This window comes from Amphiura filiformis, chromosome 9 (genome assembly GCF_039555335.1).
Source record: "Amphiura filiformis chromosome 9, Afil_fr2py, whole genome shotgun sequence".
Classification (NCBI taxonomy): Eukaryota; Metazoa; Echinodermata; class Ophiuroidea; order Amphilepidida; family Amphiuridae; genus Amphiura; species Amphiura filiformis.
The window spans coordinates 67,645,113-67,657,909 of record NC_092636.1 but is presented as its reverse complement, the minus strand read 5'-3'; the positions used below and the strand labels follow the sequence as shown (position 1 = coordinate 67,657,909).

Below are 12,797 nucleotides of genomic sequence, written 5' to 3'. Positions count from 1 at the left end.
ATACACATAATACAAGATCATCTGATATGTATAGAGCATATCATTTTAAAAATGATTTAGCCCGTAACACTGTTAGCCGACAAGGTCCTATACTATGGAATAATGTTAGTTTAAATACCAAAAATTCACTTACTCTGATAAGTTTCAAAAATAAGTACAAATGTGAGTTATTATCTCGTTATGAATAATTTTGTTAGTTTGTATAATCATGTAATTGCATAATTATTATTAATATGTATTATAATAAGTAATCTTAAACCATTGCCAACATTGTCTGTCTCACGTGTCCTGTCCGGTCTTTGTCTGCACATAATTATGTCTTGATACGTCTTTTGATTGTGTTTTCGTCCTAAATGTTTAACTTATTGTAAAGGGTGGCCAAAATTGTTCGAGCCCTGCTCTGTTTGGTCTCCTACCATATGATTTTGCTATACTTATGTAAAAGTTATTTAATGGTGAAATAAAACTAAACATAAACTAAACATTAACTTGAGCTATATACAGATACTGTAAAAACTCGATAGTTAGCATATGTGCTTACTATCAAGCGCTTATTAAACATACAAACATGAAGAGCCCCATTCACTCGGTCGGACATCCGGGAACATTGTCCCCTTTGCACAAGCATGTGCATAGCAACCACATGGAGAAAGCGGAACTGCACATACGCACACTGGTTATACAAGGCTATTTCCCCTTTGTGACGTCAGCCCGACCAAGAGAATCCACAAAAGAGTAAAGGGTTTTGAGCAAATCATTGATACACATACATTATATACGAACAAGTAAACCTGCAAATGTGTGTCTCAACCCCATTAGCTCAGTTGGTAAAGCGCCAGACTTTGGTACAATTTCATGTTTTCAAAAGCGCTCGATAGTAAGCACATATGCTAACTATCAAGTTTTTATGGTATATGAATCATATAATACACTGGATATATTATCCTTGGTCAGCTGTTCACACTTAATATGCATGTTGCAAATAATGGGTTTGTGCAATATTGTTGGGGAAATCCCCACAATTGTAAACTATGTTATTATGCCACACAATCAACAGTTTATTCACCTATGCCCTGAATACAGGCATGACCATATCATGATAGAAACCTCATTTGTTTACAAAATACTGGTCAGTACTGATCATGTTGCAACATGCCTAGATTGAAGCTTATTAACGGAGTTAGTTTCCTTATTGAAGTAGCAAAACAAGCATCTCTAATAATAATCATAGACTAATAATAAACAGATGGTGCACCAACTGGCAAAGTCCAGCATCATCTGTTACCGATAGCCATGAAAGGTGAGAGACAATAATGCTAATAATAATAATAGTGTGCCTGTTACCAGGTATTTATAGTTTTTACATCCTTTACGTGTGATTTGTTAGATACAGGAAATGGACCTCATGAATATGTCAGAATTCTCAGTGCATTCAAAGTTCAGGAACTTTGCCTGTTGGGCGATATATATACTTCTAAATAATCTATGGTATGAACCTTCACTTTACACCTCAGCATCAACTGATTATGAGGGCCGACTGTTCCATAAAATGCGACAGACGAAACTGCTACGCACGTACCGCATATTTTTACAGTCTTTCGCATAAACATGAAGTCATGCAAAGCTCTATCACATATACGCGAAGGCATGCAATGCTGGCGTGATTGTTAGACACTGCACAATCGAACGATCAGCCCTCATGAATATGTGAGAATTCACAGCATACAATGCAGTACAGGGACTTTGACTGTTGATACATTGTCTGTAGTAGTCTATGCCTCTACTACTATAAATCACTAGACTAAATCACCAGCTTACCTCATAAGAGTAAAGTGCCACACATTTGTCTACTTGTGGCTGAGTTGGCTGAGTTGTATTAACACGGCTTTCATTAGGATCATGGTCATCTATTGAATCAAAACTATTGTAGAATGAATTCATGGATTCTAACTTGCTTTCATTCTGAAATAAAAAGTAGAAGAAAATAATAGATAGTGTTACCAGCATATGATAAATGAAAATATCAAAAATGGTTGATAAGCTTAAGTAAGAACCATCATAAGAATGATGGTTCACACTTAGTTCATTATTTTTTACATCTTCCTGATTGTTTGACAAAACTTGATGTCAATTAGACCACCTAGGGCACTTTAAATCTTAAAGATGTAAAACTTATAACTTCTGCTTAACTCAATTCCAGTGCCTTACCAATTGAGCAACAGTTTCTGCGATGTAAGAACACCAGACACACGATTTGTTTGACTGACTCACCCCGGCAGGTTGTGAACTCACTGATGGCTCTATGGGTTCTGTCTGGGCCTTGATTTCAGCTTCTTTTGCCAGAGCCTCATAGGCACTGTCTAACCACTGGTCTACATTAACTGTGCAAACAAAATACATCATGAAACATAAATTAAATCAAGATTAACGAAATATTTACACATGTGTAATCTCTGTGGCTGTATCAAAGCTACAGCTGTATCAAGGATGTGGCTGTATCAAAGACATGGCTGTGTCAAGGCAGTACCTGTATCATGGCCGTGGCTGTATCATGGCCATTGCTGTATCAAGGCCATATCATACTAGCAATCACAGCATGTGATTTAAAAATCAATAGTGATCAAACACTGGTAGTGTTTGCACAATCACTACCAGCGTTCATTCATGGCCAGCAACAAAGTTGCCTTTAAGTCAACTGCTTGTGACTTGACTCTTGGGGCATGCTACAGACATATTGATCAGATATCGGTTACATCACAAAATACGCTACGCTCTTTGCAATTCCCTAGAATGATATGGGCATCAGACAACTTACTTCCAGAATCGCGTAAGACCTCTAGCTTTGCTTCTGCTTTGGCCTTGGATGTTTCTGCCCTACGTAGTTCTTCTCTCAGGGAATCAAATGACTGTTCACCATCTTTCTCTTGTCCCAGTCCACTGTCAGAGGAAGAATCTGAACCCTAGTGATAAACAAATTAATAACACTGGATAAAATTTAGGATCAAACTAGTTCAGGAATAGTAGTTGCTAGAGATTGAGATTAGAACTAGGTTTTGGTCTAAGATCAGGGTTAGGTTTTGGTCTAAGATCCCAATTAGGACTAGGTTTTGGTCCAAGATCAGAGTTAGGACTAGGTTTTGGGGTTAGAGTTTGAGCTAGGTTGTGGGCTCAGGATTTGGGCTAGGATTTTGGTCTAAGATCAGGGTTAGGGCTAGGTTTTGGGGTTAGGGTTTAGGCTACATTTTGGTCTAAGATCAGGTTTAGGGTTAGGTTTTGGAGCTAGGGTTTGGGATAGGATTGGGGCAATCACTATTCTTAAGTTCCTCTAAATTTGACAAAACTATGCTACAAATATTGAAAAGAGTATTTTGATAAAATCCAATAATTTCTTTAAATGAATGTCCAACAATCCTCAGACTTGTACAGATACTTGTGTTGCTACCATGGATGAGATACAAGCTGACCAAAGAGTCTGAAAATGTTCTTATAAGTCTTTCTCTGTGCTACTACTGCAAAACTTTGTCAACGTCATTTTTATGTATGGGGTCTGAAGCAGTGAATACATGTTTTATGGACGCATTATGCATATGGATTATATCGTAATATAGCATTATTATCGTAACTTATTGATGAAGAAAGTTTTCCCCCTTAAAATCAGGATTTCTCGCCTTAATTTACCATCTTATTTTGAGTTGTTGAATACAGATGTTACTTTGCCTTAACCCTAATCGTACCAAACATCAAAAAACCTCAATTCAGAAAGCGTAGGCACAAGCAGGTATCCCACGTGATGCTATTGCGTCATCATGCGAACAGTCATATGGCGACGAAAAGCTAGGCCGGGCAAGCTACTCTCCCATGGCAAGGTAGGCCAGTGCACTGGTGTGGCACCCGAAGGGTCGAGGTTCAAAACCGCACCCGAGAAAAAAAGTTTTCTCTTCTTCTTTCTTTCTTTCCTCCACCCTCACCAAAAACCAACTGGGGCGTTAGGGCTAATCCTGGTACTGACATCTTGCTTCAGGTGTCATGTTAGATGCTGAAGCAAGAAGGGCCTTAACTCCCTGAGCACTATCTGCTGATCTAACATTGCCTCTGAATGGTCAATTACATGATATTTTCACTTGAATCACCAATCAGAATGGAGCTTTGCAAATAATTCACCCCAATTTTTTGTGTGGTGAAATTATTCTAACAATGTTACTGATTGGGCCAATTGATAACAAAAACTTCTTTTTAGCCAATCAGCATGTAGCTCTCATGGGGTTAATTTTTGTACTTACTTTGAGTTGTTCACCACGGGTTTTAATTTGATCTAATCTTGCACCAGCATCTTCTGTTCTCTTGCTTTCCCTTGCTAGCTGCGTTGCCCATTTCCTGGCTTCCCTGTCTAAGTATAATGACTCGTGCTCATCTATTACAAGAGTTTTCACCTAAATGATAAGCAATGCAATAAAATAAATTTTTGTATTTATACGGCACCTTTCACATGTATCAAACCAATATACATTCATTCCGCTGTCGTAAGAATATGCCAGCTGCCATATGATGCACAAGGCATGCTCATACCTTTGGACAGTGCTCAATAGACAGTGGACAGTATTCCTAACAGCTCCCCATTTCACCTCTGAGTAGAGAGATGCAAGTAAGGTAAAGTACCATGCCCAAGTGCACAACACGATGGCACTGCCGGGGTTCAAACCGCTGCGCCACCGTGCAAAGACTGTAATGGGTTTGATTGCACAATCCATTCTTTGGACCATACATAAATATGTGTGGTTTTTTTGTTATTGGGGCACTAAGTAACCTTGAGTTTTTATTTAGACTTTGACCACCCAATACTTAAAGCAGGGAGATACAGATATCTAACGATTGACTGAAGTGAGAAGAGAAAACACAGATCCATAATTGCTCTATTTTATTGTAACTCTACAGGGGTTCAAGCTCACACTGCTATCATCACACGAGTCACATGTAAATCACAAGTTTTCCAAACATTCTCATTTTCAAATTTCCACACACACAAGCACAAGGGGAAAATCCCTAAATACAAGAATGATATTAGTATAGCATAATTAACCTGTTGCTACTGTGTCACTAAGCATCATGTAATTACAAAGTCAAGATAACCAATTGACCACATCCAGAACTAACCACAAGCAGAACCACCCACTTCCCACAATACTTCCATCACCACCATGCTAAGAAGGTATATGCACATACAGCTAAGGTGCTGTGCATTTCTCTAAATGTTTGGGAACATACACAATACTAAAATGTGATGCGATCAAGCAAAATCAGTCGGAACTCGGAAATGTTAAATTTTCAGTTTCTTATAGGCTAGTAAATAGCATAATTTACAAAGCTGCATTTTGCAGAAAATCCCATTTAAATTGGACAACCAGTTCCAAAGATATAAGCAATTAAAGTGTTTCCAAAACAAGAGGAAACAAAAAGAAATATTCCCTTTGTTTGGCTATATCTCAAAATCAATATTGCCGAGTTCCGACTGATTTTGCTTGATCGCATCACAAATGTGTCTTATTTGCAATGTGTTCTGTATGCTATTAGGTTATTACACTTACTCGAGTCCATATTAAGATTCTAGTAACTATACAAGTATGTTCCTCATAAACATCTTTTTCACTGTCAGTGTTTTGATTGTACAAATCAAATGACAAAAACAGTTATCATGATATTTTTTGCTATGCTCAATAAAATATAATAGTATGTCTCGTAGTTATCTAATTTTATACATGTCCACAGCTTTTGTTCACTTTTTTTAATTTGCTTTTTTAGTCAGACATAGTTGTATCAACTATTTCAAATTTTCAAAAGTAACTTTCAAAACTTACTCTTTTACACACTTTCTAACAATTGGTTTCACTAAATTGAACCATGGTCCTAACAATTCCTCAAGCGAATGATTTTATTAAATTATCACCAAATTTGTTAGGAAGAATTTGCATTTCTAACCATAATTTCCTGTGAAATGCAAAGATGATACTCCACAGAAAGAAACCCTTATGTTCATTAATGTTATCATGCACATCAAACTGTTAAAAGTGCCCTCAACCGATGCATTACTTACCGTGTCATTTTCTATTGGTTTAAAGCGATACTGTAATGTGTTTGTGAAGACGGGATTCTGTAGAAGGAAACACTTGTGATGGTAGTCTCTATTAACCTGAAAAAAAAAACCATAAACAGGAAAATATTGCTTATAATATGTCAGTGTTTATTACTCTTATATACATGATTGATATAACAATGCTACTTGGTAAAACATAGTTGTACAATGAAGGTATTGACAGCATCCCACAATGCACCACATGCTACATGAGGCAGTAGTAGTGTAACCTATATCAGATAGATGAACACCTCAGTGTAATGGGTTGCTATAGTAACCTACCAAGTGATATGTTTACTTTATGGTTTACTTTATGCAGAGAGCAAGTGGACGGATCACGAATTTCATGACTATATTTTGTCTAAAGCAGTTAGGCATTTAGTTTTTAAACATTAGTAATGATTACACAAAGTTCCAATATACGGTACTCATAAATAACATGAAAAGTGCAGGTCTTTCATTCTATGTATGTGTATGAAATACAACTTGTGATTACTTGTCCATATTTAGCTAAATCAGAAATAAGGACCAAGAGCAGTGCATTATGGGATCCTGTGGGTATCATCTCCGATGGCTGACCTTGCTTGAGAGTATTAGTTTACTTTCCAAAACATGTATCCTGTATTAAAGTTTCAACAGTAGGTATACCTGTGTACTAAGTATAACTACAAGGAAACTTCAGTCAATTTATGTACACCCTTATTCCTTATTTCAATTGTGGTTAGCCCTTGAACAGCTCTAAAATGTACAGTAAACATAGCAAAATGAGGTGTATTTGGACCTCAAATCGGATCTTTGAAATTATGTTGGTCTTATATAATTGAGCAAATGGTATAGAAAATACACTACTATCAGATAAATTGAATAACCAAGACATTTTATGTCACTATGCTACTGAGTTACACATCAGAAGAGGATATCTGTATTCTGAAAGCTGTATATCCTATCAACGACTGCTATACCAAAAGAAGTACCTGCATGTGCAAGCATGACCTTTTCAAAATAGCCCGCCAAAATCATACAGGTAACTCCGAGGTTGTGCATTGAATTGGTTTGAATGAGGAATACTACGGGAACGAGCGCCTTTTGTTAGAAGTCACACATGAGTAACGTGGATAACCTCTATTTGTATATAGAGTAATAAAGGAAACAAGTAAACAGAGAAAGGAAGAGTGATTGATCATTGTCAAACCCACAAACTAATTGAACTGCCGATTGCATGATAAATAAATCATTTGTATTTGATTATATTATATTAGGATGAAAACCAAAACTGTTCAACCTATCACACGCAACCTTGTTCCTGAGAAATACAACCATAAGTAAATCAGAAATAAACAATTACATATGTAGCTATTCCAGTTGGAATCCATACACCCCTATGGAAGACACAAACTTAATCTTCCACACAAGAAGTGTAGATTTCAAATGGAGTCACCCATTCAGGTAACCCCATTTGAAATTCAAACTCCCTATGGGAGATTGAAGTCATGTCTTACATGGGGGGGGGGTGTATGGATTTCAAGTGGAACATCCTAACCATTGGTCACTTATTCACAGTATCTTACATTGGGGTGTAATGATTTCAACAAGAATATCTTAATCATTGGTCATTTATTCACAGTATCACCAAATGGCACCTAGATGACAAGGATTAGTTTCCTGAACAATTTCTGGTTAAGTATCAGTATCATAATATTAGACTTTATTTCTACATGGAAGCCCAATTCAACCAGGGACCATATATGAAGACTGGAAACGGCTTCCATGCATTGTACATGTACTATGTAAGTTGCTGGTTTATAAATTATCCTCAGTTGGGCAAGCACACATCATGATAATATGTTGATCGATAGACCCTGGTACCAATCCCAGCACAGTTAAAAGATGGCGCATGGCTTGTCTTGCACAGTGCGCAAAGGAGCTTACATGTTTGCCTATAATGAGAGACTAGCTAGAAATGCCAACGTAAGTCATCAAAGAACATTATTTCAAGAATTATTTCAGTCAGGTATTAAAATCAACAGGAACAGAAAGAGTATGATGTACACATTCCAGGAAAATATTGTTTTTATTGTTCTAGGATTCTACATTTCCGTAAAATTATCGCATTTTGTTTTCAGAATCCTGTGTAAATGATTCTCAACACTACACATAAATCATTTTCGAAAAATCACAGAAAGTTCACACAATCTGCCACAACAAAACATAACAACATATTTGAATATCCGGAAAACCGCTGCAGCAATGCAACTCAAAGTTTGGAAACATATTGTTTTAGTGATAGACCTCAATATATGATAAAAAAAACAGACCATGAAAAATCCGACCACACCTCTTTAATCTCCAATAGCACAACTGGGAATTTATGAAGAGGAACACTGAACTCAAAAAAACAACAATCCAGCCAATTACAATAATACAAAAGTTATCCTCAACAACTTTTGAAAGTTTGTTTATTGACAGATAAAATCTGCCTGTGTCTTCTCTATTTCATTCCAGCCAATAATCCAGCATGCACAGACCAGTACTGGCTGAGACCATAGATTATAATGTCTCATCTTGGATTATATTAATACACTATTTCAAACAGCTGGAACACAGCTGATGACTTAAGGATACTATTAATATCCAATGGCTTGCATGGGACCTCCTTGAGACTAACTGTCCATAATGTTATAATGAGTTTGTTAAGTTAAGTGATAGGAGTTAACTTGGACCAAATCATTTTTTACAATGGTTGGGGCAGTATTTTTTGGATAAAAATAAAATCAGTGTGTAGTGGGTCAAAAGATATTGCAAAAAATACTGGGCTGATGGGCAGAGTAGCTAAAATGTACCCAAAATAGGCTGACTTTTTATGTTTTTGGCATAAACCAGGCAGAGTTCAAGCCCCCAGCTACACTGATAAGCCAACAGGTGTGCTCTGTGACTTTGCATTTTCTTAAATACATATGGATGGTGTTGACCCTTTTCTTAGTCTTTTTTTAAACTTTTGTGTGTTTGATTTGCTACACCTTAAATCTATATCAATATTGTTAGAAGTACACTGTTAACCTCATATTCCTTAAAATAGGAATATTGCATTCTCAGTTAAAGGAATCAAAAAAGCTGAATACCAAACTCTTTCGTTTCTTTGCACACATCCTATATACACAATTTGCCGTTATTTTAATATGTAGTTTTGAGGAAACTGCAGATTACTGCAGCTTGCACAATTCTCCCTTACTGAGGAAACTTACCATTAATGCACTATTAAGAACTTTTCTAAAACATGTCATAGAGTAGGTACTAGCTTCTATCTCCGTTGTGCTGAAGACAGAGAAGTATTCTTTTAATCTTTCAAAGATATCACCGTCCAATGTCTGTTAAAGTAAGATGGAAAGAAAAAAATATGATCATATTTTGTGTCAAGATTCATCAACTCAAATTTCTCGGCCATATACTGTGTCTTGAAGATGGCGAGCCTGTGAAAGAATATGCCCTTTATATTCCACCACATGGGAAGAGGACACCGGGACGGCTGCACACACTGTACATACAGTATGTCCAGCACCTCATGGGAGATACTTAAGGGATGTTGCAGCCAAACAAAATTGTTTTGCTTGCCCAAGATCGCAATAGTTGGAGAAAGCTTGTAGGCGCCTGCTCCACAGCTGACTGATGATGATGATTTTGTGTAAGAGGCACAGATGCTTTGTTTTTACTCAGTTGATACTGAATGGTCTAATATCGCATTGACATAGTGATCAACAATTCTTTAAAGTGTGCTGAACTAAGGCTAGGTGCTGGATGGCATAGTGCACTATAAATCATAGTGCGTTTCTTTCAATATCCTTGGAACAACTACTGAATGCCCTAAAAACCTATACAAATTTCTTAACAAGATTAAGTTTTCTCTTGTATGTTTCTTTCATGCGTGTGTTCCATGTATTTTTGTTTTTCCAGATTGGCTGTCATACTATATCATAATGTGTATGATTGATATGAACAAACAAGACAGCTGGATGTTAAGCCATGAAACCCATCTTTCAGATATCGCAAAAAAAAACATGCTTAATATCTCTTGTATTTCACTATCTCTATTTTACACTGTGTTAAAAATGAAACTTTGAGCATGATACAGTTGATAAACATATAAGTAAATAAAACAGAAAAGTTGATTATTGTCATCACCTAAGTTGTGACACTGTTTGATTAATTGCACAGAAATGCAGAACATATCTCAACAAATCAAAAATTGAAACATGGAATAATATTATGAACAAATACTTAACATGGTACAGTTTTATAAATATCACTGAAGTGTAAAACTGAGAGTAAATAAAATAATACAGTCCTTAAATGAAAAATATAAAGTAATGTATTTGTTTAATTTCTAATTACTCTTGATCAAATTATCTTTTAGTCACAACAGGAGAGGACACAGGAAAAAGTATGGCATAATAACATATCAATTGCATGCTGTTGAAATCTCTAGTTTCTTTTACTCTCAGTGAGTCAGTAACATCAGTGTACATTTCACTGGGCACAGCTTCAAACCGTTCACTCAAAGTGCTGGTGTAAACATGCTCATGTTTAAAAATGCTGCATAGATACGATGAGAGTAAAAAATACTAATACAATCTTATTGACAATCATTTGATCTTACTTGATTTCTTCACATGTAGCTTAGGCAAAATTAGGCAATTAAGGCCAAATTTAGTTGTTGTTTTCTAGGATATAACAGGATAGGATAAAGCTTCATTTCACCACAGAGGCCCGAAATCAACACAGTTGTTCTTCCTTGGGGCCATGGACATAATACAACATCCATATTAAAATACAAAGTATAAGTTATTAATTATTAATTATGATTTATAAATTTTATAATTTTTTTAGTTTTAGAAAAATTGGTCAAAAAGGATCAAAATTTGATGTTTTTTTTTTAATTTTGACAAAATTCTGGACATTTTAAGGTACAAAAATAGCATAAGGCCCCAAACCAAATTTTGAGAAAACAGTATATTTAGTTTTGGGTCTTTTGAACTTAAATTTGGCACTTTTCTCAAAAACTGCTCATGTTATCAGAAATCTGCTGTGCTAGTTGGATCCTTTGCTTCATTTCCTTTCTGCAAATGTACTCTTTTATGTACTTATCATCATTAGTTTTAATGATACAATACAAAACAATGTCTAAAATTTCCACAAAGAGTGCCCATGCCTTCCCCCTTCAAGGCCTACGGAAGTTTTATGTACACACACATTTCATGTTGAGTACAGTACTTACATGCATTACATAGGGAAGATCTGTTGAGTAGTATCTCTGTTGATGGACATTGGCTGCAGCTATTGTTAACATGTATTCATTGCGCATGTGTGACGCCCTCTTATCACATGTGTTCCGTCTCTGCGACAATTTGGAGGTTTGTCTTTGTAATGTGGTCTTCGATTGGAAGAATTTGAGTGTTCCTTTTTGTAATCTGTGAAGATGAAAAAAATATGGTGAAAAGAAGTCAGCGCTATAAGTAGTAGTAAATCTTTATTTAGATATAAGTAGCCCCTGTGACTTTGAAATCAATTTAACAATCTGACATTTCCACTATTACTCATTGCACCATGATTTGAGATTGTGGTTATGGTCCATGGATTTCAGTCCCAAGAAAGCTTGTTGCTATGTTGTGCAGATACACAAGGATTACATCTTGATAAAATATGCTTGCTCCATCATGTTTACACCTGACTACAATCATGGTGTGTATGAGCTAGGGACAGATCCTATACAACTTCAATTAAATGCCCCACTATTTTTTCAAACCAAGATGTTTCAAAAATGCTGATATTTCCATGCTATCTTGTGAAGTAAGCTTACCAAGGTGCACACACAATCGCTAAATGGTATCGGTAGTTGGCGAAAATCTGATCATAAACCCGGAAGTGAACCGGAAGTCATCCTTCCTAAATTCATAGTTCTTCATTTCAGTGTGAGTTTAAGCTTACCTAATAATTTTAAGGGAATTATTATTCTAAAAATGACCTCTAATAACCCCCCCCTTGGAAAATCAACGCCCCTGGGGGCAACTATTCGAGGATATACGGTATATGAATTTGAATTGTATCACACAATCCACTACTTTTGCATTCCACAATTTTTTTAATGCAGGGAAAAGGTATTTGCAGCAGTTATCTAACAGGTTGACACAAAGATAGCAATTAACCTCCTGTTCAAAGCTCTACATATTCTGAATTGAAATGACATGATGACATCTTCAGGACAAGATCACATGTTCAAACAATTTATTAGCAAGTAAAACTGTCCAATGAAATTGGCTTGTACAACAGACCGATCTGAACCTTACTTAATCATACGATGTGACAATTAAAGTTTATAGCCTGTGACTGCTTACTTAACATAATGTGACTTACATGTGCTGGTAGGGTATTCTGAATGTCTGCAGGGTATGGGAGAAATGATCTTATATGGGAGACCAAGCTGGATCAAATCCATTTACTTAGTGACAAAATTTTAACTACATCATCAACATGCTCGACACTGTGTGCATTGCAGGATCCAGCATGTGACGTGGTGTCCATCATACGCATTGCCAGTTGCTTTATGTCGTTGTTTCAATCCTGGCATAACACATTTTTCAGAATGTGAAAATGGCTCATTTTCATCACTGGCAATATA

The 12,797-nt window shown here is 36.2% G+C and overlaps 1 protein-coding gene across 4 annotated transcripts in view; it reads right to left on the bottom strand.

The window, feature by feature from the left end:
- Nucleotides 1-12,797, bottom strand: part of LOC140161366 (F-BAR and double SH3 domains protein 2-like) — an 88,094-nt gene that overhangs the window by 19,151 nt on the left and 56,146 nt on the right. For all 4 annotated transcript variants that reach the window (XM_072184872.1, XM_072184874.1, XM_072184875.1 and 1 more), the window contains exons 7-13: nucleotides 11,397-11,589; nucleotides 9,370-9,492; nucleotides 6,089-6,184; nucleotides 4,281-4,430; nucleotides 2,816-2,960; nucleotides 2,272-2,381; nucleotides 1,819-1,962 (exon numbers count right to left, since the gene is read on the bottom strand). In XM_072184872.1, coding sequence (XP_072040973.1) covers nucleotides 1,819-1,962; nucleotides 2,272-2,381; nucleotides 2,816-2,960; nucleotides 4,281-4,430; nucleotides 6,089-6,184; nucleotides 9,370-9,492; nucleotides 11,397-11,589 — 961 coding nt within the window. The remainder of the gene's footprint in view (nucleotides 1-1,818; nucleotides 1,963-2,271; nucleotides 2,382-2,815; nucleotides 2,961-4,280; nucleotides 4,431-6,088; nucleotides 6,185-9,369; nucleotides 9,493-11,396; nucleotides 11,590-12,797) is intronic.